The sequence below is a fragment of the Prionailurus viverrinus genome, chromosome B4, assembly GCF_022837055.1.
Source record: "Prionailurus viverrinus isolate Anna chromosome B4, UM_Priviv_1.0, whole genome shotgun sequence".
Lineage (NCBI taxonomy): Eukaryota > Metazoa > Chordata > Mammalia > Carnivora > Felidae > Prionailurus > Prionailurus viverrinus.
In genome coordinates this window covers 16,374,386-16,397,909 of record NC_062567.1, presented here as the reverse complement: position 1 = coordinate 16,397,909, position 23,524 = coordinate 16,374,386, and the positions used below count along the sequence as shown (strand labels likewise).

General features: G+C 40.7%; 1 protein-coding gene across 12 annotated transcripts in view; it reads left to right on the top strand.

The window, feature by feature from the left end:
• Positions 1 to 23,524, top strand: part of NEBL (nebulette) — a 366,680-nt gene that overhangs the window by 301,270 nt on the left and 41,886 nt on the right. For 7 of the 12 annotated variants that reach the window (XM_047867227.1, XM_047867228.1, XM_047867237.1 and 4 more), the window contains 7 exons: positions 3,792 to 3,902; positions 6,545 to 6,655; positions 8,647 to 8,757; positions 14,268 to 14,378; positions 14,547 to 14,657; positions 17,577 to 17,681; positions 20,048 to 20,140. The exons of 1 other annotated variant lie outside the window; for it this stretch is intronic. In XM_047867227.1, the coding sequence (XP_047723183.1) occupies positions 3,792 to 3,902; positions 6,545 to 6,655; positions 8,647 to 8,757; positions 14,268 to 14,378; positions 14,547 to 14,657; positions 17,577 to 17,681; positions 20,048 to 20,140 (753 nt within the window). The remainder of the gene's footprint in view (positions 1 to 3,791; positions 3,903 to 6,544; positions 6,656 to 8,646; positions 8,758 to 14,267; positions 14,379 to 14,546; positions 14,658 to 17,576; positions 17,682 to 20,047; positions 20,141 to 23,524) is intronic. 4 more of the 12 variants (XM_047867229.1, XM_047867232.1, XM_047867233.1 and 1 more) reach the window with 4 other exon arrangements.

Sequence of the window (23,524 nt, the reverse complement as noted above, 5' to 3'; positions counted from 1 at the left end):
AAGGGCACTCAGACATTACTGTGGCTTGTTGAATTGTCCAAGTTGTCTGATTTCTTCTTCAAGCAAGAAAGGAGAAGATCATCGCGTGTATTTTTCATATCTTGTAACTTCTTAAGCCAATAGAGAGGAGTCTGATCAAGAATAGTCAGGCGAATCTTTCGACTAAATTAGCTGTTGGTTTTAACTGACCTGGCGGAGCAGGTAAATTTGGTCATAGTTGAGAAGCCCTACCACAACTTAGGTTTAGGGGGATAGCTTTTACCGGCCTGTCTTTGTCTTTGTCAGTTTGGGCTGCTGTTAACCAAGTACCACAGATTGAGGGGCTTAAACAACAGAAATGTATTTCTTACGCTTCTGGAGGCTGGAGGTCTGAGATCAAGGTGCCGGGAGGTCGTGTTTCTAGCGAGATCCTTTTGTGGGGGGCAGATTGCTGCCTTCTTTCTGTGTCCTCGTGTAGCCGAGAGTAGACAGGGGAAGCAAGCTCCCTCGTGACTTGTAGGAGGGCGCTAACCCCATCACGAAGGCCTCCGCCTCCTCACCTCATCGATCCTGATGACTTTCCAAAGGAAAGTCCGTCCAAAGGATGGATCCTAATGCATCCATCACATTGGGGGTGGGTTTCAACATATGCATTTTGGAGTGACGCGAACATTCAGTCCTACCACCTTCTCTGCATTTCAAGAATAGTATGTCAAGTGCTGTGATGATGCCAAGTGGGGAGCTGGAAGGCAACCTCCGGGTTGAGCCTCCGGGGCCTGTAGAGTTTATAGTCCTCGCCCGGCTCGGCTCCTTCTCCCCCATCTCTCACTCATAGTCCTGCCTCCTCCTTTAAGGAAAAGACCAGCACCTTCAAACTGGGTTTTCTGTGTTCTTCCCATCAGCCCCGGGCTGCTATTATTTAGCTGTTTGTGCTACATTGCCTTGCTTTATTCACAAAGGGACATGTTCCTGTTTTCCTTCTCTTTGATCCTCTCTGTACTTTTTCTTCTGAAGACCCCATTTTCCCGGCCCTTCTTCCTGCCCGTGGCTGTGGTGTTTGAACTCGGTGTCTCAGGGAAGCATATTGGGAAGACACATCCCTCGCTGCTGCCTCGGGATGTGCTTCCGTGGGTCTTGCTGTGGAGCCTGGGAATTGGATTTTAACAATATCCCGGGAGCTTCTGATGTTGGTGGTCCAGCGACCACGCTTTGAGAAACACGGACTCATGGAAGAAAACAAATAGTCCCCTCACTTAAAGTCATAAAAACCAGATGGATTAAAAAAACAAACAACCATCCCCCCAAACATAAAGAGAATCTTCTTCTTAGAGAGTCAATGGGCAAAGTAGGCCAACTTGTTTTTCTTTGCATGAAATGCTCAGTTGATTTTTTTTCTGTTGGGGATGGACCCTCAAAAGGGCAAGATTCCCTAAGAACAGATTTCACTATGCCGATGACAGGAATTTTAAAGGCACCTTCTGCACTGGAAAAGTGCTGTTGTTTCTAGAAGTCTGCTACCTTTGCCTTTACCATTGCTGTGGCTACCTAGTACAAAAGGAAAATAAAATGTTGCCAACTGAAAATAAAAATCTGTCAAATGAACTAATCGATTCCTTTTGGTTGGCTGTTTTGACATCAGGTGCAAACAGCTTTAAGGTTTAACTGTAGTAATACATTTATTATATGCTGTGGAGTTTGCTTACATTGGGGGCTGAGTGGGCCTTTTGTTAATATTGGCTTTCAATTTTCACTATTCTGATTTCTGATATTGTCACTAGGGGGGGAATTACCTTTTGCAGAGGCTGAGACATGTTTTCCCTTTAATTATAGCCATTGGCTATTGGATTTTTAGGCTCAGCAATTATGTTTCTGCTCGGCAGGGTTTGAGGAGACAGAGAGAGAGAGAGAAATCTCCCAATAGAAAATATCTTGAGACCAAATTTATACTCTAAAGGCTAGAAACATAAAATATCTGAAAATTTTAGATCAGTCGATGTGAAAGATATCCAACAAAGTGGACACAGAGAGAACCATCTGGCTTAGGGATGGTTTTTATCCTTAAGAGGTAAGCTTGTCAACGAGCTTCTTGAACCTCCTATGGGTAAAGCCAAGTGTTTATGATCTCAGGAATAGTCACTAATGTTTCTGTGACAGCCTATAATTAGGCTTCTCTCACTTTCTTCTATTCTAGGTATAGGTTTAATCAGTCGGCTTTCTAGAAGAAACCTCTAAATCTGGCTTTGGAAAGTTCTTTGTCTTCTGTTTCATAAATATAGCTCTCTTGACAAAAAGCATACTAAAGGTTTTTTTTTTTTCCCCCCCTAGTCATGTGTTGGCCAGTTCTGGTCATAATCAACCATCCTCAATGACTTATTTCAGTAAAATATTTTTTTCATAGAAGAAAGGATTTTTGGAGTCAATTATCTGAAGTAAATAAACATACCCATATTTATATTTTTACTTTTTTTTTAAAGAGACATTTTTAGTCTGGAAATGCCCTGGATTCAGCTTTATAACCGTATAATTTTGGTTAGTTCCACATAAAGAAGGGGACAATTTCTCATTGTTCTTTAATAATATCTATAGTTCCTTTAATTCAGAATGTTCTCAATGCAACTTCTTAATCACTTCATTAAATTTAGTATTTCCAGGACATCTATTGTGGCCTTTTCTGTGTGTGTGTGTGTGTGTGTGTGTGTGTGTGGTTCTACATAGGTCATTTGTTGAACCTGCTGTTCGTGACACAAATACAGGTGAGGCAACGACATGCTTCTCTCAACCTCCCTCGTGGCTTGGGAGAACTCCTTAATACAATTACCTATCTCTGCAATAAGTATATTATGAACCTGGAAATGGCTTTTCATTTTGCCTTAGTAACAATCTCATGCAGAAATTTACCCTTATCATCTTTGTGCTGCAATTTGAATAAAATACTTAGCTGGTAAAACACGGGCTTTTGTTTGTCCGGTAAGTATGGACATGGATGGACATGGATGGACAGTTTTGTTATTGGGAGAGATTGGTTTTATAGTCCTAACGCATGAGTTGCCGTTGGTTTTCAAACGCATCGTCCAAACGTTGGAATGGAGGGAATCTTAGCCAAAGGATGGCAGAGAATGTCCAAGGGGCAAGTGGGGGTATGGATGCCTGCCCTCCACAGCACTGTGCGCATTCCCCTTTTCATTCCTTGTTGTGAACCTAGAGAACAATTTGTCAGATTGGAGAGAAGACTCCTCACAGTGTAATTTAATTCATATCAAACCCCATAGATGGTAGAGAAATAGTCTCAATGCCAAAATCATTAAAGGAAAATGTGCACCAGCCTCCATTACATTTTAGAGATGGTCTTTGCTGAATTCACAAAAGGATAACACTGAAAGGGGTGAGAAGAACCTCAACATTAATGCTATTGTGGTTTAAATGGCCTTCCTTGAAACCAGATTTTTTTCCCCCCGTGGATGATCCACTCCCTTTAGCACCAACCAGTCACGTGATTCGCAAATAGCCAACTTTACTGGTTTTCCTCTCCAATCCAGCTGACGTCAAACAATGACACGCTAGTAAGACGTTAAGTAGCCTCACTCAGAGCGCTCTCCCAGAGGCAGTTGGTACTTAACGGTTCTCCTTTTGTTTGGTAGAATTCTAAAATTTACGGTAAAGGTGGAATCGTGTTCTTGTGGCTCTGATGACTCTGAGGGGGTAGAATTATATAAGGAAAACATCAATTTTGTTCTGGGAACTCTGGTACTAATATCTTCTCAACAGTCACTAGTATTTTCTTAAATTTAAAATTACATGGTTTTATTTAACAGAAAGTTTACAGAGAGGATTTTGAGAAGGAGATTAAAGGAAGGTCATCACTCGATTTAGACAAGACTCCAGAATTTTTACATGTTAAGTACATCACCAACCTTCTGAAAGAGGTATGATCTTGTGATTTACTGTTAAATATTGTGATAGAAAGCTAAAGAAAGAACCCAGGAAGTATTTACCTGACAGTTCTCTACTGTTTAAGATGTTAATCCGTTCCCCCACTCTCACTTTAACCTTTGTTAGTAGAGTTTTTCATTTTCATTAGAAACAGGAAAGTGTGTGTTAATATTTCCACTTAAAGTTGGGGGGAAAACTCACCCAGATTTCCTGGAAAAAACTTGAAAAATAGTCTGATTTTGTGTTTGGTTATATCTCGGAAGATCTATAAACAGTTGGTTTTTTTCTGCAGCACCCCTGTAGCATTCTCATGACATCTGATAGCAGAAATGAGATGCTCCAAGGTGAAGGTCTGAATAAACGGCACATTATTTATGAGTGGATTGTGTTCTCAGGGGGACAAATATTCAGTATATAGACCATAGGAACTCGTGTTGATTTTTCATTTTACTCTCAGCAGGATTCTCCCCATCCTCTAACTTGGTGCATTTTGGCTCACAATTAATGGATTACCTTTGTTGAACATTAAGGTCTTCGAACCTAACAATTAAAAATACCATGCTCCTAGTCCATCCGTTTAAAAATTTATTTTTGTTTTTGTTTATTAATGCCTGAAAAGTAACTTGGAGCTCTTCCAACTCCCTGCTTAAATAGATTCTCCTTAGGGGCGCCTGGGTGGCTCAATTGGTTAAGCATCCGACTTCGGCTCAGCCAGGTCATGATCTCACCATCTTTGGGTTCGAGCCCCCATCTGGCTCTGTGCTGACAGCTCAGAGCCTGGATGGAGTCTGCTTCCGATTCTGTGTCTCCCTCTCTCTCTGCCACTCCCCCACTTGTGCTCTGTCTCTCTCTCTCTCTTTCAAAAAAAATTTTTTTAATAGATTCTTTTCACATTAAGGGGAAGTATTAGAAACCTCCATTTCACCCTGAATTTTGAACTGAAGAAACTATTCCTGAAAGAAATATCTTAAACCAGTGAAATAAATTCAAGTACAATTACCTACATGAACTTCCTTAATAACTGACTGCCAGTTGGCCTTTACCATTGAACTGCTTTTAGAAATTTAATGTGCTTCACTGTTGCGATGTATGTGGGACTGAAATAGGTGTATAATTTATGGAAGAGTGCTTGTGCTATCCTACCTTTTCTCCCTGCCAGTTCTATAAAATTTTTTGAAGTTGAAGGCTAATCAAATGGCAACTTCCTACTATTATTGTCTTCCATTTAAAAAATATGCACTATTTATATGAAATTTTGAAAAGGAAATCTTTTTCGCATTTATATACAAATGACAGTGTAAGGTCTATTTTAAGGTCCGTAAATGACTTTAATGTACATGCCATTGACTTTCTCTTTCATTTCTCTTTTTGAATGAATCTTATTTTAGATTTATTGATTCAGAACGTATGCATCAGGATAGGAAATGGCCCAGAAGACGATGATTAAAAAATCTTCTAATTCAGTTCTTTTAAAAGGACTCTCAGTAGCTTAATGAAATTGTAACTTTTCTAAGTATAAGCACTTAGCTTTAAATTGTCTTTGCAGTTTTTACTTTATTATGGTTTTTACATTTATACTGCCATTCAGAATGTTCAAAATATTGTTTCATACTTCATTTCATTCTCCCAATTGCCCTGAGACATTGGTGGAAAAAGTATTTTTATTTTCATTTTGCCTGTGTGTGTGGAATCAAGGCTCAGTTACTTAAAGTCTTTTGGAGGTCACATGACCAAATAAGCGAAGCACTCTGACTTTCATCCAGATCATTGGACTCCAGAGCTCTTTCCAAAATTACATTCGGGTCATTACAATGTCTTGTAGGCTATTAGTTAAGCAGAGGACTAGCTAATTTAATTATGCTGGACAAGGAGAAAATAACATCAAATAAACCCTAGAATTAACTGGAACATGACTTCTTATTATTAGAGGAAGCCTCATCTTTTATCTGCCAAGTTGGTCATAAGTGCGACTTAGTTGAATCGGATCAAGATATATATTGTTTTCATAATGCATTCAGTAGGAAAAAAAAAGAAATTCATTAGCAGAAAAAAAAACCCAAGTTATATGTAAATATTAGTAAAGACATTTGGATCTACTTAAAATATAATGTTAAAATAGATGACACTCAAACTATGTATTATCAATCTGTAGGAAATTATTTGGTTTTATGAATCTGAATAAAGTGGGGTTTTTTTTTAAACTTTGGCTACATCAGTCCTTTTGATTTTGTAATTTTCAATTCTTTTTCAACTGTGATCTGTTGGTGGTTCATATTTTATAGACAGCTTTCAAAGAAATACTTCAAATAATTAATAAGAAGCATCCATTCCTAAGACCTTCCTCACCACTTAAAAGGGAGACATCTTTTTAAAATATGGCACCAATATGGTACCAAAATATATTGGAAGAAAGGATGAAAGGGAAATTACTGATAATACTGGAAGCCACCCTAAACATGACTAAAAGAGAAAATGAAGTCTCTGTGGGAAATAAGGAGCATAAATACTCAAGAGTCTGATTCATTCCCTCTAGAAATATTTTCTCCTTTCTGTGATCTCTAGAAAACATGAGAAACGGTTTATCAGTTAAAGAGTGTCCCAGGAAGTGTTGAACTGTAATGTTCTTGTCTCCTAGAAGGAATATAGAAAAGATTTGGAAAATGAAATAAGAGGGAAAGGAATGGAACTTAACTCAGCCGTTCTTGACATTCAGCGAGCAAAACGCGCATCTGAAATGGCAAGCGAGGTGAGTATATTTATTCACCACCTGAGAATGTAGGGATTTCTCAGCTGATTTCCTTGTCTGTAAATCTTTCTCCAAGATTACAGACAGTCCACAACTTCTGTGTAGGAGATGAATACGAGTAGCTATGTCCTAGTTGTCATTTCCCAGTCGATGAACTAAAAAAACAAAAAAGTGTGTTCACCATCTCCTTTCCACGTGGCATGAGAACCATGACCGTTTCCCCACCGTAGAGAAATGTACATAAATCAGACTAAATAAGAAGCCCGACTACTTTTATGAGATTTAACTTGATCTTTTAAGTAAGTGAAAGGCAGAAGGTTGGGGACGGGCGTTGTGTTCCATCAAGAGTTGCAGGACAGTTCACGAGCTCTCCTGCTCCCAGCCCAGCAGAGCCCTCCAGCCCTTACCCCAGCTGCTGGGTGAGCCCACAGCAACCTCTTTGGGAAATGAAATCCGTTGCTTACTTGGCATGGAACTTGTAGGAAGGAATGGAATGTTCCTGAAGCACTCAGTGCTTTCTTTCATCCTTGTGGTATGTTACTTTGGTGTCGGGTAATGGCACTGTGCACGGAGGAGAGTCTAACTGAATTGAGCAGTGAGAAATTTAGAGTTGTGTCCCCGGATGTTGGTAACCTGTGATGGTGGTGATGAGGGTGACCCCATTCGTCAGGCTGCAAATGATAGGAGCCCAACTCAAACCCGGTTAAGCAATCAAGGGAATGTTTTGGCTTATGAATAGCGAAGTTCAAGGTCAAGTCTCCTTCAGGTTGGAATTCAAATGATGTCTCTCTTCCCTCATCTCTCAGTTCTGTTATCTTCTCTGTTGCTTCAACCTCGGGAGGCTGCCTCCAAGTGATGGCCCCTCCTCACAGTAGGGTGACTCACCTCTGTGCCAGTAATCTCAGTGGGAAGTGAGCACCTGTTTCTTATAGTGACAGTGAAGGTCCTAGGATTGAATCTCATTGGATCCACTTGTATCCTGTGCCCACACCCATCCGTCCTAATCATTGTATCTGGAGCCAGAGGAGTGTAATGTGTGGATGATCTGGTATGGTTCTCATGGTCACTCATTTGTTTAGTTAACTTCTTTGGTAGTTTAGTCGTATCATATTTTAATATAAAAGATTCAAGATTTTTATGTGTTTTTAAAAAAATGTATACTCATCGTTGGCCATATTCATGTTCTTTAAATAAACTAAAGAAAGCACTATGATGTCTTTGGCTAATACTGTCATCACACATTCTGAAATTAGTAATTCTGTACAGATTTTTCTGTTAGGGTGACATGTGCAGTCCACATTCAGATGTAGAGCTTGTAATCACTTGTCCGTAATGCTCGGAAAGATCGTTTTAGACTCTCAATGGCAGAGTCCATCCCCATACAGTTGAATGGCATGATGGCAGAAGGAACAGCAATAAATGAGCCTTAGCATATGAAAATAGGAGTAAAAGACCAAAAGAAGCTATCAGTTATTGAACACTTATTCTGCCCTGGACACTATGCTATATGCTCTCTCACTGATCCTCACATAGATCCTGTATGCAGGAATTATTACACCCATTTTGCAGATGAGTAAACCAGAAATGTTAAACATTCCTTGTGTCACACCTTGTGTCACACACACTCTGGCCTCAAAGCCAGCCTTCTTTCTCTAGCATCAACTCTCTTAAACCTACCTCTCTATCCTCCAGCCCTTCAGACCGTTGTCAGTGAAAATTCTCACCATGTATGGTAACAACCTTCAGAGCGTCCTATACTCTTCTTCAGTGAGAATAGTGATACAGTTCTAAGCAGCTCAGAAAATTGAGTTCTAGGTGATCATTCGTAGTACGAAGTAAGCTGTATTTTCTTCTTATATATTCAGCCATCTTTTGGTATCATTGATTATAGATAGTATGTTTATCCCCAGAGTGTATGAATATTATGAAATGTAGCCTTTTTTTTCTTTTTCTTTTCTTTTCTTTCTTTCTTTTTTTTTTTTTTTTTGCAGAAAGAATACAAGAAAGACCTGGAGTCAAAAATTAAAGGGAGGGGGATGCACATTGGCACTGACACCCTTGAAATACAACATGCCAAGAAAGCTTCAGAGATAGCTAGTCAGGTTAGTGGAGCGAATGGTGCAGATGCCTTAAAACCTGTATTTTGGAATTGAACAAATCGTATTAACAACCTGATTAACACATGGAATTTCCCAAAGCTTTGTGACTAGTGTAGAAGTTTGGAATGGAAACCATTCCAAATCATCATGCTTGTTTGAAAATTTACAGTTTCTGCTTTACTCATTTCCTTTAAATATATCAAAGAAAACTTGGGGGGAAGTCATGTTAATAGAACACACACACACACACACACCTTCTTACCTTATTCTTGTAATACAACAAATTTCACATTCGTCTAGGTTACAATAAATGTTTTCATACTATGTTTGTTTTATTTTAAAGGATAGGTCACGGGCTGCCTGGTATATCTGTGTTTCCAACTCTCTGAACAGAACTTGAAAAATCACATATTGAGACTCCAACATGATAGCGATAACCATTTCTGCATGATTTGGTTGCACATTCTTGAAATAATCCCTGTTGACCTCATCACCGTGCCTGAAATTCTTGCAGGGTTAGCATTTTGTATGAAAGTATTTTGTATTAAAGTATTCTATATCATGAATGACCACGTTCATTCATTTAATATTTTCCTCTTCATGTAATACACGTAACGACAGGATTTTAATTTAGAAGTTTTGGCTTAGATGCTATGATATGATAGATAACAGATAACACAGTGCAGGAGTCAGACCATATGTGTATTTTTTGGAAGGAAATACCTCAGAATCAGTTCCATACCTCTTGAACTCCTCCAGCAATTTTTTTTAATTTTATTTTTTTATTTTAGGATGGAATTTTATTTTTTTCTTAACTATTTATTTTTTTTAATATGAAATTCATTGTCAAATTGGTTTCCATACAACACCCAGTGCTCATCCCAACAGGTGCTCTCCTCAATGCCCATCACCCACCCTCCCCTCCCTCCCACCCCCCATCAACCCTCAGATTGTTCTCAGTGTTCAAGATTCTCCTATGGTTTGGCTCCCTCCCTCTCTAACTTTTCCAGCAATTTTGAGACTGTAAGGGTGTCACTGGAGGGGGTGCCTGGGTGGCTCAGTTAACTGAGTATTCAACTCTTGGTTTTGGCAGAGGTCATGATCCCAGGGCCGTGAGATCGAGCCCTGTGTTGGGCTCCATGCGATTCTCTCTCTCTCTCTCTCTCTCTCTCTCTCTCTCTGTCACTCTCCCCGACTCGCACAATAAATAAATAAGTCAGTCACTGGAGCAGAGAGTATTTGGAAAGAGGTGATTTTGTGAGAAGCGTTTGTAAAGAGAATATTGGGGTGCAGGTTAAGGCATGCTGCTCACTTACCTCAAGGCTGAGCAGGGGGGTGGGAGGCGGGGCGGGTTCAGTGGAACTACCCTGAGAGCTATAATGTGACCCTTGCAGTGACCCCAGGAAGAGCTGGCTCAGGACTGACTCCTCTCGGGAAATCTGGAGGGTAGGAGGCAGCCACTGATTAACTGCCAGGTGCTGCATGCCCAGGGTTAGGGACTGGCCAGGGGGATGGGATGATTCTAACTGGTTTAGACAAAGCATCTGGGGATGGCGTAAGATGCTTGACCAACAGGGGTTTCGTTTAGAAATGGTGGAGTTGGGGGACTGCATGCCGAACAGGCGCTTGAAAATCTTTCACTAGACCTCTCCTCCCATTCTTCTCCTGAGAGATTGCCATTGTTGCAAATTTGCTGTAGAACCTTCCAGATCTGTGTTTATGTGTAATAAAATAAACATACACGAGGCACACATGGACTTAAAAATCCGTGAATACCATGTGTTTTGATCTGTGCTTTGTTTTTCTCGCTTCATATTATGGACCCTTTTCCATGTTGGTTCATATAGTTCTACCTCATTCTTTTAAAAAAATTTTTTTTTAACATTTATTTATTTTTGAGACAGAGAGAGACAGAGCATGAATGGGGGAGGGTCAGAGAGAGAGGGAGACACAGAATCCGAAACAGGCTCCAGGCTCTGAGCAGTCAGCACAGAGCCCGACGCGGGGCTCAAACTCACATACCGCGAGATCGTGACCTGAGCCGAAGTCGGACACCCAACCGACTGAGCCACCCAGGCGCCCCTAGTTCTACCTCATTCTTACAGGAGGATTAAGTGTTTCATAACATGGATGTGAATATGCAACCATTTACCTTTCGATGTGTCACAGGCATCGCCACATGTAAACGGCACGTGAAGTGTCCTAACATGCTCTCGATATCGTGTGCCAAAACCAGAACCCTTAATTTTCCCCCAGATCTGCCTTCCTTTTCCACTCCCTTCTCAGCAAATGGCATCAGTGAGGTCTCAGAAGCCACTGAGATTCCTTTTGTCGGCAACTTTATTGACTCCACCCCCAACATGGTTTCTAAATCCATCCACTTTGCTCTGCCCTAGTCCAAGCCCTGTCTTGTTACTCATTTCGTAGATTTAATCGTACTTTTTAGTGGTGGCTTCCTCGGGCCACGTAATTAACTACCAAGAAACTACCAAATCACTACTTACAATTCTCTGAAATTTGTCTCTTTATTAGGAGAGGGCAATATCCAATTCAAGGTACTGGATTGGAGTAAGGGGGTTGGGAGTGAGGGATTCGAGGCTGGAGAAGAGGATTCAAAATCATCCTCATGGGCCTGAGAATTGAAACCCAAAGAAAGCATCCTTGCCCTAGAGAAAACAATGTGGAAAGAACATAAATTTGCGATTTTACATTTTTACCTAAGACAGGTTTCTAAGGCATACTCCTTTTATGACATGTTAGAATATCATGTCTTTCCTTCTAATGGTATAGATTTGTTTTACTCAACCATATGCTGCTTTCAATATCTCTGTGTACCTTAGGGCTGGATGCTAGTTATTGAGAAGAGGGGGGAAAAAGGCCTGGGGCGGGGGTCAGCTGTCCTATGATTGCCCATACATCAGGGTTGTGGTGATGTTATTATCTTTGCCATCCAAAGATCTCATTTGCGTGTAACCATGTCACATTTTACCCAATTGACAGGCTTTCACATTCATTTCAGCCAAACTTTGGGACTTTTCTGTAGTTCAAGGTTTAATTTTTCAAAGAAATGAATGAGGTATATATTGCTACATGAATGACTCCCAATGGTTAAACCCTCCAATACCTATGGAATTGACCATAGGACTTCCTTTAGCCAAGAGGACATTAGCAAACATGACTCAGACAGAGCCTCTAAAAGCTCTTGTGCACGGGGGCTTGCCTTTTGGAAGAAAGGTGCTGTCATGTTGTTTTAAGCCTTCTAAGTTTTAGAGTGTTTTATTGTGCATTAATACATAAATGATGTCACTGGTGTCCTATGTAGTCTATGTGCTTTAGAACGCTTTTAGATTTGAACATTCATATTGCAAAATTAAGTGACATACTTCTACCCTGGGACCGTGGTGACTGTGTATGATCAGTGCCTCAGTGTCTTTTTTAAAAAAATGTAAATGTTTATTTATTTATTTTGAGAGAGAGAGAAAGAGATCGTGAGTGGAAAGGGGCAGAGAGAGAGAGAGAGAGAGAGAGAGAGAATCCTAACCAAGCTCTGTACTTTTTTTTTTAAAGATTTTTTTTTTTTAACGTTTATTTATTTTTGAGACAGAGAGAGACGGAGCGTGAACAGGGGAGGGGCAGAGAGAGAGGGAGACACAGAACCGGAAGCAGGCTCCAGGCTCTGAGCCATCAGCCCAGAGCCTGACGCGGGGCTCGAACTCACGGACTGCGAGATCATGACCTGAGCTGAAGTCGGACGCTTAACCGACTGAGCCACCCAGGCGCCCCTCAAGCTCTGTACTTTTAATGCAGAGCCTAATGTGGGGCTCGAATTCACGAAACCGTCAGATCATGCATGACCTGAGCTGAAACCAAGAGATGGAAACTCAACCAAATGAGCCTCCCAGGCACCCCGGTGCCTCACTTTCTACATACGTTATCCTTCAAATGAAGTGCTTTGTTTCAGGGCCTTAAAGAGGCTTACTGAAAATGGGGGGCTTTTTATAGACATACTGATAATGACTTTTGTGATCTTGCAAGTTAAATACTATTACTTAAACTGCATTCAGAAAAGTGAAGTTGAGGCTCTGAGTCAGTGAAAATAGGCCAAGTTATGAATAGAAGATAGGGCAAAATATAATATTTCTCTGCGATTGAGATCTTTGTTTATACCTTTTAAAATTTAGGATATGACAAATAAGCAAGCCAACATTTACTGTATACAGGGAATGTACAAATCTCGATTACGGCACATCTACAGTATGTTAACATAATAGGAAATAACTGTTTCAGAAGAAATTTAATTAGATACAGTCAATCGTTTTCCTTGAACAAAATTTTTCATTGAAGAATACATACGTACAGAAAAGTGTACAACTTGTGCACATCTTGCTCTATTTTTTATGATGAGTTTTCAAATGTGACAAGTCTCTGAGCCATGTTGTGTCTGTGTAATTATGACTGTTTTGTGAGTAACACATAATTCAGTTTAAGCTCCTCAGATAATTTATTGTTCTTAGAACCAAACAGTAGAGGAAGCCCTAGGCACGGCTTGATCTGGAGCCCAGACCATGTGATTCGGTTTTAGTTTCTATTTTCGGGTCTCAGGCGGGCTTTCTTCTGTTTGCAAAGAGGCTTTTCGCGCCTCCTGGGGTCCCCTTCTTCTCCACCCATGTCTAGAAGAAGAAGACAAACTTCTTGATATCTTGTGTAGTAAAAGAATCACCCTTATGGGGCGCCTGGGTGGCGCAGTCGGTTAAGCGTCCGACTTCAGCCAGGTCACGATCTCGCGGTCCGGGAGTTCGAGCCCTGCGTCGGGCTCTGGGCTGATGGCTCGGAGCCTGGAGCCTGTTTCCGATTCTGTGTCTCCCTCTCTCTCTGCCCCTCCCCCGTTCATGCTCTGTCTCTCTCTGTCCCAAAAATAAATAAACGTTGAAAAAAAAAATTAAAAAAAAAAAAGAATCACCCTTATCCCTGGAGCAGTCACGAAGCACCAGGGATGGGGTCTAATGATTTATGTAAGCCCAAGAGGACCCTCAGACTTAGGCCAGTCTCACCCAACTGCATTGGGGGAGCGGTGAGCTGCCTGTTGGCCAGTCAGGGAGCTAATGGTGGGGGGGCGGGGGGGGGGAAGGGGGACTGGATTCCAGAAAAGCAACCAACAATGATTCACTACAGAGCAAAAAGTGACAGTGTTACAATCACGTTTTGTTGATATTCATCAGATGAATTACATATTAACCAATAATTGATCAATTTGATCACATTGAAATATAAAAACTTTCCCCTTGGCTGTGTTCTCTCTCCTAATTCAGGTTAGTAGACAACAGCCTTCTGATTACTTGTGAATAAGTCACTCCAAGCCATGTTCCTCCCACAAGTTAAAACTCTTCCTAGTTTTGTAGAAATAAAAGAAGTAAGAGTCAAAAGCCATGATCCTGATGTCAAAATGACATCATGGTTTTCAACGGTTTTTCAAATTCGCGTGGAGCCCTCACTGCGTGTTTTATTTTCTCCAGAAAGACTATAAGAGAGATCTGGAGACTGAAATAAAAGGGAAGGGCATGCAGGTGGGCACAGACACTCCTGATATCCAGAGAGCTAAGAAGGCATCCGAAATGGCCAGCCAGGTAAGAAACAGATGGGGATACAAGGTTGATGTCAGACACAGTGAGTTGTGTATAGAAAAAGCGAAAATGGCGTCTTCACACGTGTGGCTTTGACAGTCAAACACGCAAATATCTGCATTACGATGGAAGGTTAAGCAAAGCTCTGAAGATTATTTTCCGTTCTTTTAGAAAGAATATAAGAAGGACTTGGAAAATGAAATTAAAGGGAAAGGGATGCAAATAAGCATGGACATCCCGGATATGCTTCGAGCCAAGAGGGCATCGGAGATCTATAGCCAGGTTGGTAGGAATGCGTTCTTCTGATATTCAATCACCATATGCTTCGTGTGTCTCTAAGATTGATATCTTTTGAGGGCATTGTATTCAAAGTCAGTACACTCTATTATAAAGGAGCTATTGGCCAAACTTGATTAATCTCACTAACAAAAGGGACAAGTGCTGTAAATTCAATTCAATGGATGTTACTGAGTGTCCGGGCTCCCCTGTTTGAGTCCAACGACATTTTGATCTTTTTATTTTTATTTTTTGACTCTGCACACTTGAATCCAGTGCTCACATTACAGAAAATGATTACAAAATGAGTTTGTCTTTTAACCGTTTCATAATGCATATTATCCTTAAAACAATCAGCTCCAACTAAGAGTGAATAAAACCACACAAGGTGGAAGGTGAAATAGAATATTAACTACAAATTAAGAGAAGAACTGTTTTCTTGGTAAGATTTAATTTACCAAGTGTACCTACCTGTCACATGTCCTCTAGAAAACCCTTTAGAAAAAAAAAAAAAACTCTCATAGAAAAGCTGGATATGAATATGACCACAAAAGACTATATGCAATGGAAGAAGAAGTTCTTGATAAAATCTGATCCGGGCAAAAAAATTCATTACTGAATATTGTCTTTGCTATCCAATGTACAAGGAAAAAAGTGCATCCCAATGGAAAAAAAAAATAATAAAAGGGGAATGAAAAATTAAAAGGGTTATAGAAAACTGACCAAGGAATTACATTTGATTAACGGGATTTATGATGAAGATACTTTTCAACAAAATCTGACCAAATTTGTTAACATTCCAGTTAAAACGTAAGCGGTGGGTCCAAACACCTGCTGGTGCAAAAGGGGGTGTCCTGATGGCCGTCAAATGCCAGAGGACTTGTGTGCTTCGCGGCCTCCTCAGATGATACAGCTGTTGGATGGTCCTGAAGTGCGTGTTCGTCTGTCCTCCATGTCTCATGCTGGCACATGAACTTGTAGAAGTTGGCTTTAACTATATCGGCTGACTAAACTTAGAAGTAAATACGTAAAATAGGCAAATGGCCATTGGGATCAGTGGAGGAAATTTAGTGTGTCTAGAATGCCAATCTCATTCATTCATTCAGAAAATACTTTGATTTACATGCAACACTAGACCTGGTTTTGCCCTTGGGGAACTGCAGACTGATCTAATAATCAATAATCATGCAAATATTACAAAGCGTGATGTATGCCACCAGGAAGTAAGGCATCAGGCGTAAAGGCTTTCCATAGGAAGTGACACCTGAACCATCAGAATTCCTGCTTTAACTTGATAGCATTGCTTTTGTGTATGTGTGACAGAAGGATACATCTAACTTCAAGGAGTTTTAATTATTTAGGATACAGTTGTAATGATGCTGTGCTGAGTCTCAATAATAATTACCTTTCTTCACAAGCCGCAGCATGCCATCATGGCTAACTTCGCTGGCTCTAGACCCAGAGTGCCTGGGTTCAAATCCTTAGCTCGTGTCTCAGTTTCCCCATCTGTAAGGGGAGACAGTGATAGTATCTGCTTGTGGGGTTGATTCGGTGTGTTAATGAGGGTCTCGAACCAAACCTACAATGTAAAAATGCTGGTACTCAGAGAACGTATTGGGGCTCTCAGTAGTAATACATTTACCAGACAGAAGAATTGAGATTTTTAGCTCAACTACAGAAATGCTAGTACCTTTCCATTATACAAATGTCTCTTTTTCTGAAGTAGGAAGCAAAAAGCATAAATCCAGAAGCGTGAGACATAGCGGGTGGAGAGAGCCAGCTTACTTGCAGGAGCTCTAGGGGCTCCTTTGAACAGGGACCGGGCTGCTCATCAAAGAGTAGGTTTCTTCTGTGTTCTCGTCACCAATTCCAATGCATGTATGTGGAGGCTTCCCCACCCCGACGGCCAGTTCTCAGGCACCAGTCGGGTATGGGAGAATTCAGCTCATCTCTGACCCCATCTACTGGAAGACAGCACCAAGTTCCATAGGTTGAGGGTTCAGTCCTACGGGACTGTCCCCCTCCCCTCTTCAGATACCAGTTGCAAGCTGTCTGTCACCTGTGCTTTTGGCCAACAGGCTATAGACCAGAGGTTCCTGGGACGCCCCCCACTCCTTGGGTCCGATTCATTTGCTAGGGCAGCTCACAGAACTCAGAAACATTTTACTGACTAGATCAGTGGGTCATTATAAAAAGTTATGACTCAGAACAGCCAGATGGAAGAGGGCACGGGGAAAGGTCGCAGAACTTCCAAGCCCCCTCCAGGTTCATTCACCATTTCCCCCAAATCTCCAAATGTTCACCAACCCAGAAGCTCTCTGAACCCTCTCCTTCTGGGTTTTTATGGAGGCCCCATTACATAGGGCATGACTGATGAACTCACTGGCAATTGGTGACGATTCAGCCTCCAGCCCCTCTCCCATCCCCAGAGGTTGGGGGTTGGGACTGAAAGGTCCAACCCTCTAATCACAAGTTTGGTTTCCTTGGCAACCAGTCCCATACTTCAGTGTGTCCAAATACCATTTCGTTAACATAGCAAGAGATACCTTCATCACTCTCACCACAAGAAATTCTGAGGGTTTTAGGAGTTCTGTGCAAGAAATAGGGACAAAGACCATAGATATATCTTATTATAAATCACAATATCACAAGGTTCTAAACTTAGGAGTGACATAGAGGCCAAGCCCTCCAGAGGCCTTTGAATGGACTAGGGTGGGGACCATCGCGAGAGAAGAGGGGAGGCCCCTTTTCTACTCTGTTTTCTTACTCTGTTTGCTTACTCCCTTGATTTTTGCTGTCACCTCAACAACTGCTTTGAATCATCATATATGGAAGAGGCATCATTTTCTTTCCATCTCTCATGCCCGTGGGCACACACAAACGCACACACAGTTTCAGATTCATGTTAGCTGTTTCTATTTCTAGAAAAAGTATAAAGACGAAGCAGAGAAGATGCTTTCTAACTATTCTTCAGTGGCAGATAGTCCTGAAATGCAGAGAATCAAGACAACTCAACAAAACATTAGTGCGGTGAGTAGTAATTCCCTGACAGTTGCCACCTTGAAATTTTGTTTCCGTTAGGAGGGCCTTTGTTCCTCATTGTCTGATTGTGGCATTGTTTGAATTTTCTGTCAAACATATTATCTTTACTTCTTTAACATAATAAGAGTACTTTTTTAAAGAACCAAATTCGGGGCGCCTGGATGGCTCAGTCGGTTAAGCATCTGACTTCTGCTCAGATCATGATCTCGCAGTTTGTGAGTTCGAGCCCCGCGTCGGGCTCTGTGCTGACAGCTCAGAGCCTGGAGCCTGCTTCGGAGTCTGTGTCTCCCTCTCTTTTTGCCCCTCCCATGCTCACGCTCTGTCTCTCAATAATAAGTAAACGTTAAAATAAAACATTTTTTAAGAACTAAAATTCAATCCATTAAATTTAGAGATCTAATTGGTTTTATTCAATGATTCAGGAATCAGGAGGCATCCCATCTAACAAATAAATAGAGGATGATTGGTAGAGAGGTACAAAATGTAAGGCCTTTATAGGCCAAAGCTGCAGGACAAGGAAGTTATTAGCAAGAGAAAAGACAGGATTGCTTCAGACAAGGTCACCTTCCCTAGGAAAAGGGTGGGGGTCTATCATGCAGATTACCTCTCTAGCGCGCTGATCAGGAAATTCCAGGCTGATTGGTTTAAAATTCTGCTCTTGGGAGAGGCTGAAACTGCAATTAGGTTAGGTATTAAGTCTTGATGGGGTTTAACATAAGTGACTCCATTTTGGGCCTCTTGTTTGTTCTTTAATAGTACCAAATGTTCTTACAAGGTATAATTTATCATGATTGTTTTGGAATTACAAATTCAAATCTTCTTCTTTGGTACAAGCAAGAGTTCTTTTTAACTGAAATTTAAAATTTTGCTTAGGAAAGAGGTCTTAATCTTCTACACAGATTTTACTTCAAAGAGGAGAATAATCATATGAAGTGATTTTCTTGCAGGTCACTGATTTAAAATGATAATGTATTTAGGGATTTACTAGTTTGTAACCGATTCTTAAACTTTCATATTTTTTATTTTCAGGGATAGGAATTAAGGGCCTGGGTCTACATTTAATGGATATATAAATTTGAATTACAAAATTATAAACATTGACCAAACAGCCAATATTTTTATGTAGCACTAGCTCATTAGTCCTTCAGGAGTTAAGCAAATGTCTCATCAAACTGTATATTGTGTTAAGTCTGAGGGCTTTTGCAATCTTTTCTACTTTGAAATAAATTGGCAAGCTCCAAACCTCAAGGTGTGCTAGACAGGTGCCTCTGGGGCGTTCAAAGCAGGTGTGCTTATAAATGGAAAAGTCTGGCTGGAAGGGAAGATCTGGGAAAAAAGCTGTTTCCACCCTTATCTCCTGTGATTCCATGGTATTCTAGATTTTTATCTTGTGGAGGAAAACATCTCTGGGGCCTACTCTCCTACCCCCACCAGGGCCTCCTGGATTACCTAGTCTCAACAGAGGGAGCGGTTCTGTCCTCACATGCTTTTCTTACAATCATTCTCTTATTCTGTAAACATTTTTTTTTTGTTTTGCTTTGTCTTTTAAAATATTTATTTATGTATGAGACAGAGGAAGGCAGAATACGAGCGGGGGCGGGGGGTGGGCAGAGAAAGAGAGGGAGACACAGAATCCGAAGTAGGCTCCAGGTTCTGAGCTGTCAGCACAGAGCCCAACGCAGGGCTCGAACTCACGAACCATGAGATCATGACCTGAGCTGAAGTCAGACACTTATCCGATTGAGCCACCCAGGCACCCCAGTTTGCTTTGTCTTTGAGAGGGGTGGCTGTTGGTAGGAGTGGAGAGACATGTGGGAAGGTTAATGAATAAGTGGAAGACAAGGGAAACAGAATGAGTAAACTTTGATGTTGGTGACAGAACCAGTATTTTCTTTGAAGAGAATGAAGGCATCTTTGTGTTTGGAGAGTAGCACTTGCTTAAAATTTCATGCTGTTTTTGAATTAAATGATACTGCTTAGTAAGCTTTTATAATATGCACTTTGATTTTCCTCAGACACACATGTGACATATATTCATATTTAAAGCCGGGAACTCTAGTTTGCCAACTTATATCCTTAGACCAAATAATCTGCGGCCACCTAGGGTAGCATGCATGCTCTAGAACAAGTATGAGAGGGTTACTTGGGGAATACTATGCAATATGAAACCAGAATTGGGCATTTATTGTGATAATGGATTATTTAATTGATTGATATGACCTTGGTACTTGTAAATAGAGGCTGTATTCACGTTACTTGAGAACCTGAGACATTGTCTTTCTTTTACAAGAATCTAATCTAGGACTTGAATTCTAATACGCTTATAGTTATTCTTTCCTTCTCTTATAATTAAGGTATTTTATAAGAAAGAAGTAGGAGCTGGCACGGCCATAAAAGATACTCCAGAGACTGAACGAGTGAAGAAAAATCAGCAGAATATTAGTTCAGTAAGTTCTCCGTAGCATTAATTATCCTTTCCAAAAGCAAACATCAGCTAGATAAATGTTTTCAGTTCTTTGCTAAACTGGCTGCTTTTCTTTTATTCTTCGCTTTGTTAAAATGCTGTTTCATCAAATATCAAAGGTCTCAGTTTCAGAAGGAAAACTGTAGCCTTGTTCCCCTTGAACCTAAAGCAGTGTTTCATCTTGATATATCAGAGTGCACAAGAGATAGATCACTTTAATAGTCCAGTAATGAAATCTGGGATTAGATTTCATCTTTTGAACAGAATTTTAACTGTATTAAATTTTTCAGAGAAAAGATAAATTTCAGTACCTCTCCACAACTTGGAGGAAAGAAATTTTACCCTGTAGAATGATTAAAGGCCCTTAGCACATTGATTTGGTGGCTTAAGAGAAGGTTTCAAAGGCCCCGTTTGCCTTTTTCTTTTTCCAGCTCCCAGCAAAACAAAAACATGCACCTTCACCATGATTTGTAAAATAATTTGCCCTCCAGTTACCTTTGAGCTTGGGGGGAAGGGTAGAGGAGGCAGGGAGCAAGTACTGTGATGGGTAAAACACTTCTCCATTCAGTGCTTGACAATTTACAATGAATAATTGCTATCTTTACCAACAACAATTCTTCCATGGATATTTAGTTTCTTGTTGAGGAAGTCATAAAGTTCTTTCCTGAAATCCCCTTCTTTTCTTTTTTTTTTTTTTCAGAGAGAGAGAGAGAGAGTGCTCATTTTCAGAGCATCTCAGTCAAATGCTCAGGGCTCCTGGGTGGCTCAGTCCTTTGGGTGTCTGACTCTTGATTTTGGCTCAGGTCATGATCCCAGGGTCTTGGGATCAAGCCCCATGTTGGGATTCGTGCTGGGCATGGAGACTGCTTGAGATTCTCTCTCTCTCTCTCTCTCTCTCTCTCTCTCTCTCTCTCTCTTCCTCTGCCCCTCTCCCTTGCTTGCACTCTCTCTCTCAAAATAAAATAAAAATAAAAATAAAGAGTCAGGTGCTCAACGAACTGAGCCACCCAGGCACCCCTGAAATCCCTTTCGTGACCTTTCTCTTCACCTTCACTCTTAGACACAGAGCCTTTTGTTAACTAATTCAAGTAGGACTGGTCTGGTTAGACTTACATATCAGTCGGGACAGTATGTGGCATTCTAGAGTATGAGTATGTGTTGGCTTTTGCAGAGAAAAAATAGAAAAGGCAAGGTAATGCTGTATTAAATCATATTTCAAAAAAATCTGCAGAATACTAGTGCGGTAAAATTTCTGTAGTCTGAATGAAGCTAGCTCCTGAAGGAGGCTTACAGAGAAGACCTTACGATGAGGGTGTTCCCATCCACCATGGCGAGAGCCTGTGTCAGGCAATGCTGGGGTCCAGCTGGAGAAGTTTGTTTGGCAGAGAAGGATGAAATGTTTGTTTCCTTCACTTTCAAATGATAATATTTGAAATGCACCCATCAGTGTACTGAGATACAGTGTTATAAATGTTCTGTGGTAGGCGATTCCATTGCCTGCAGTAAAATGACTGCCTTTTTGATTAGTTTAGAGTCGTCTGAAAAACAAAAATGTTCATCTTTAATCATGTTTAGCTTCTCACCCGAGGAAAATCGCACAGAGTAGTGCGGTTTATCATTTCTTTTTCCAGCGTCCCACTGCCTTTTCCAGCAAACAATAAATGTGTAGTTCTGTATCTCTATAAGGTTGGGCCATAAACTCCTGCTTAGTATTCAAATGGAAAGTTGCCCTTTCAAGATTAGCTAGATCTGTCAAACGAAGATATGATTCTCTAACATTTAAAGATCTCGACATTTTCCACCTCCACCGTACAAGCCTTTTAGCTATTAGCTTTCTCTGTTAAGGAGTGTTTTTGAATCTTATTTAGAGGTAGTCTTTCTTGGTGTATTCTCAATTTAACTATTTCACATCTGAGCTAACATTGTTGTTGTTACCCATATTCAACCTACGGCCACTAGGACATGGATGATATCTTAGATATTTAGGTTACCATTTCTTTGCGGCTGTCAGTGTGGATTTCAGCCTTCATCATTTAAACATTACCAAGTGATTTCTAAACCCTGTTTTGTGTAGATTTAAGTCTTTGCTAAATTTCAGCATGTGCCTCTTAAGTCCAGCCTGTGTTTGCATACAAATAAATATTTATGTGTGTCCTTTTTCTTGAATCTAATCTTCCATGAATTTTAGACATATTGAAATACCACCAGATAGGATGGCATTACTAATCTTTTCATCAATTTAAAGAGCTGTTTCTTGTCCCATGCCTAGCAGTGTGCTGGCTTTGTCATTTTTGTCTGGTTGATCTTCCTCTAAATGGATTTGAAGGAAGGGCTTTTGAATAGAATGGGTGCCAGACTACATACAGGCTGGCTTTGTATAACGTGGTCATGTGGGTGCAAGACACTTCCTGACTTTTTGCCACCGGCCCTTCCATAGTGAACAGAGGTCATGGCCTCTGCTTTTAGTATATTTCCCTCCACCTTCCTCTTTCTCTTCTTTTATTGTGGCCACTTAATTTTTTTCCTTATCCTGGATTATTTGTGTGCTCTCACTCAGGTAAGCGGTCTTCCCGAAGACTCTGCCCCTAACTCGGTTTGACTTTGGACTTTAAATGCATGATAAATTGTAATTCATACATTAATGAGTAGAAACGGCTTTTCACATAGAAAAATGATAAGTTATTATATTACTTAAGATATTTCCCAAGGTTTTTTTTTTTTTAATTTTTTTCAACGTTTATTTATTTTTGGGACAGAGAGAGACAGAGCATGAACGGGGGAGGGGCAGAGAGAGAGGGAGACACAGAATCGGAAACAGGCTCCAGGCTCTGAGCCATCAGCCCAGAGCCTGATGCGGGGCTCGAACTCCCGGACCGCGAGATCGTGACCTGGCTGAAGTCGGACGCTCAACCGACTGCGCCACCCAGGCGCCCCTATTTCCCAAGGTTTTTATGTGTGTGTGTGTGTGTGTGTGTATCTGCCTAATGATAAAACTTATTCTCGTAAGCGGCATTTGCTTATTGTAATTAAATAAACTCCTGTAGTATGGCTAGGTGAATAAATATGAGTTTATTTACACTTTAGGATAAAGGAATCCTAAAAGCATCACCCGCTGAAATAAAAATTTGTGTTCCCATGGAAGGAAAATTAACGTTGGCGGTGAAAAAAGTTCAACTATGTAATGGTTACAAATGCAGAATTCTTACCTTGCAAGCCTTGTGTTGAATAAAACCCGCATTGTTCTTTCAGTACATTATTCAGGTGAAATACAAAGGAGAGATAAAGCAGGCAACAGCCATCTCCGATCCTCCAGAGTTAAGAGAGCCAAAGAAAACCAGGAGAACATCAGCAATGTGTGATCATGTTT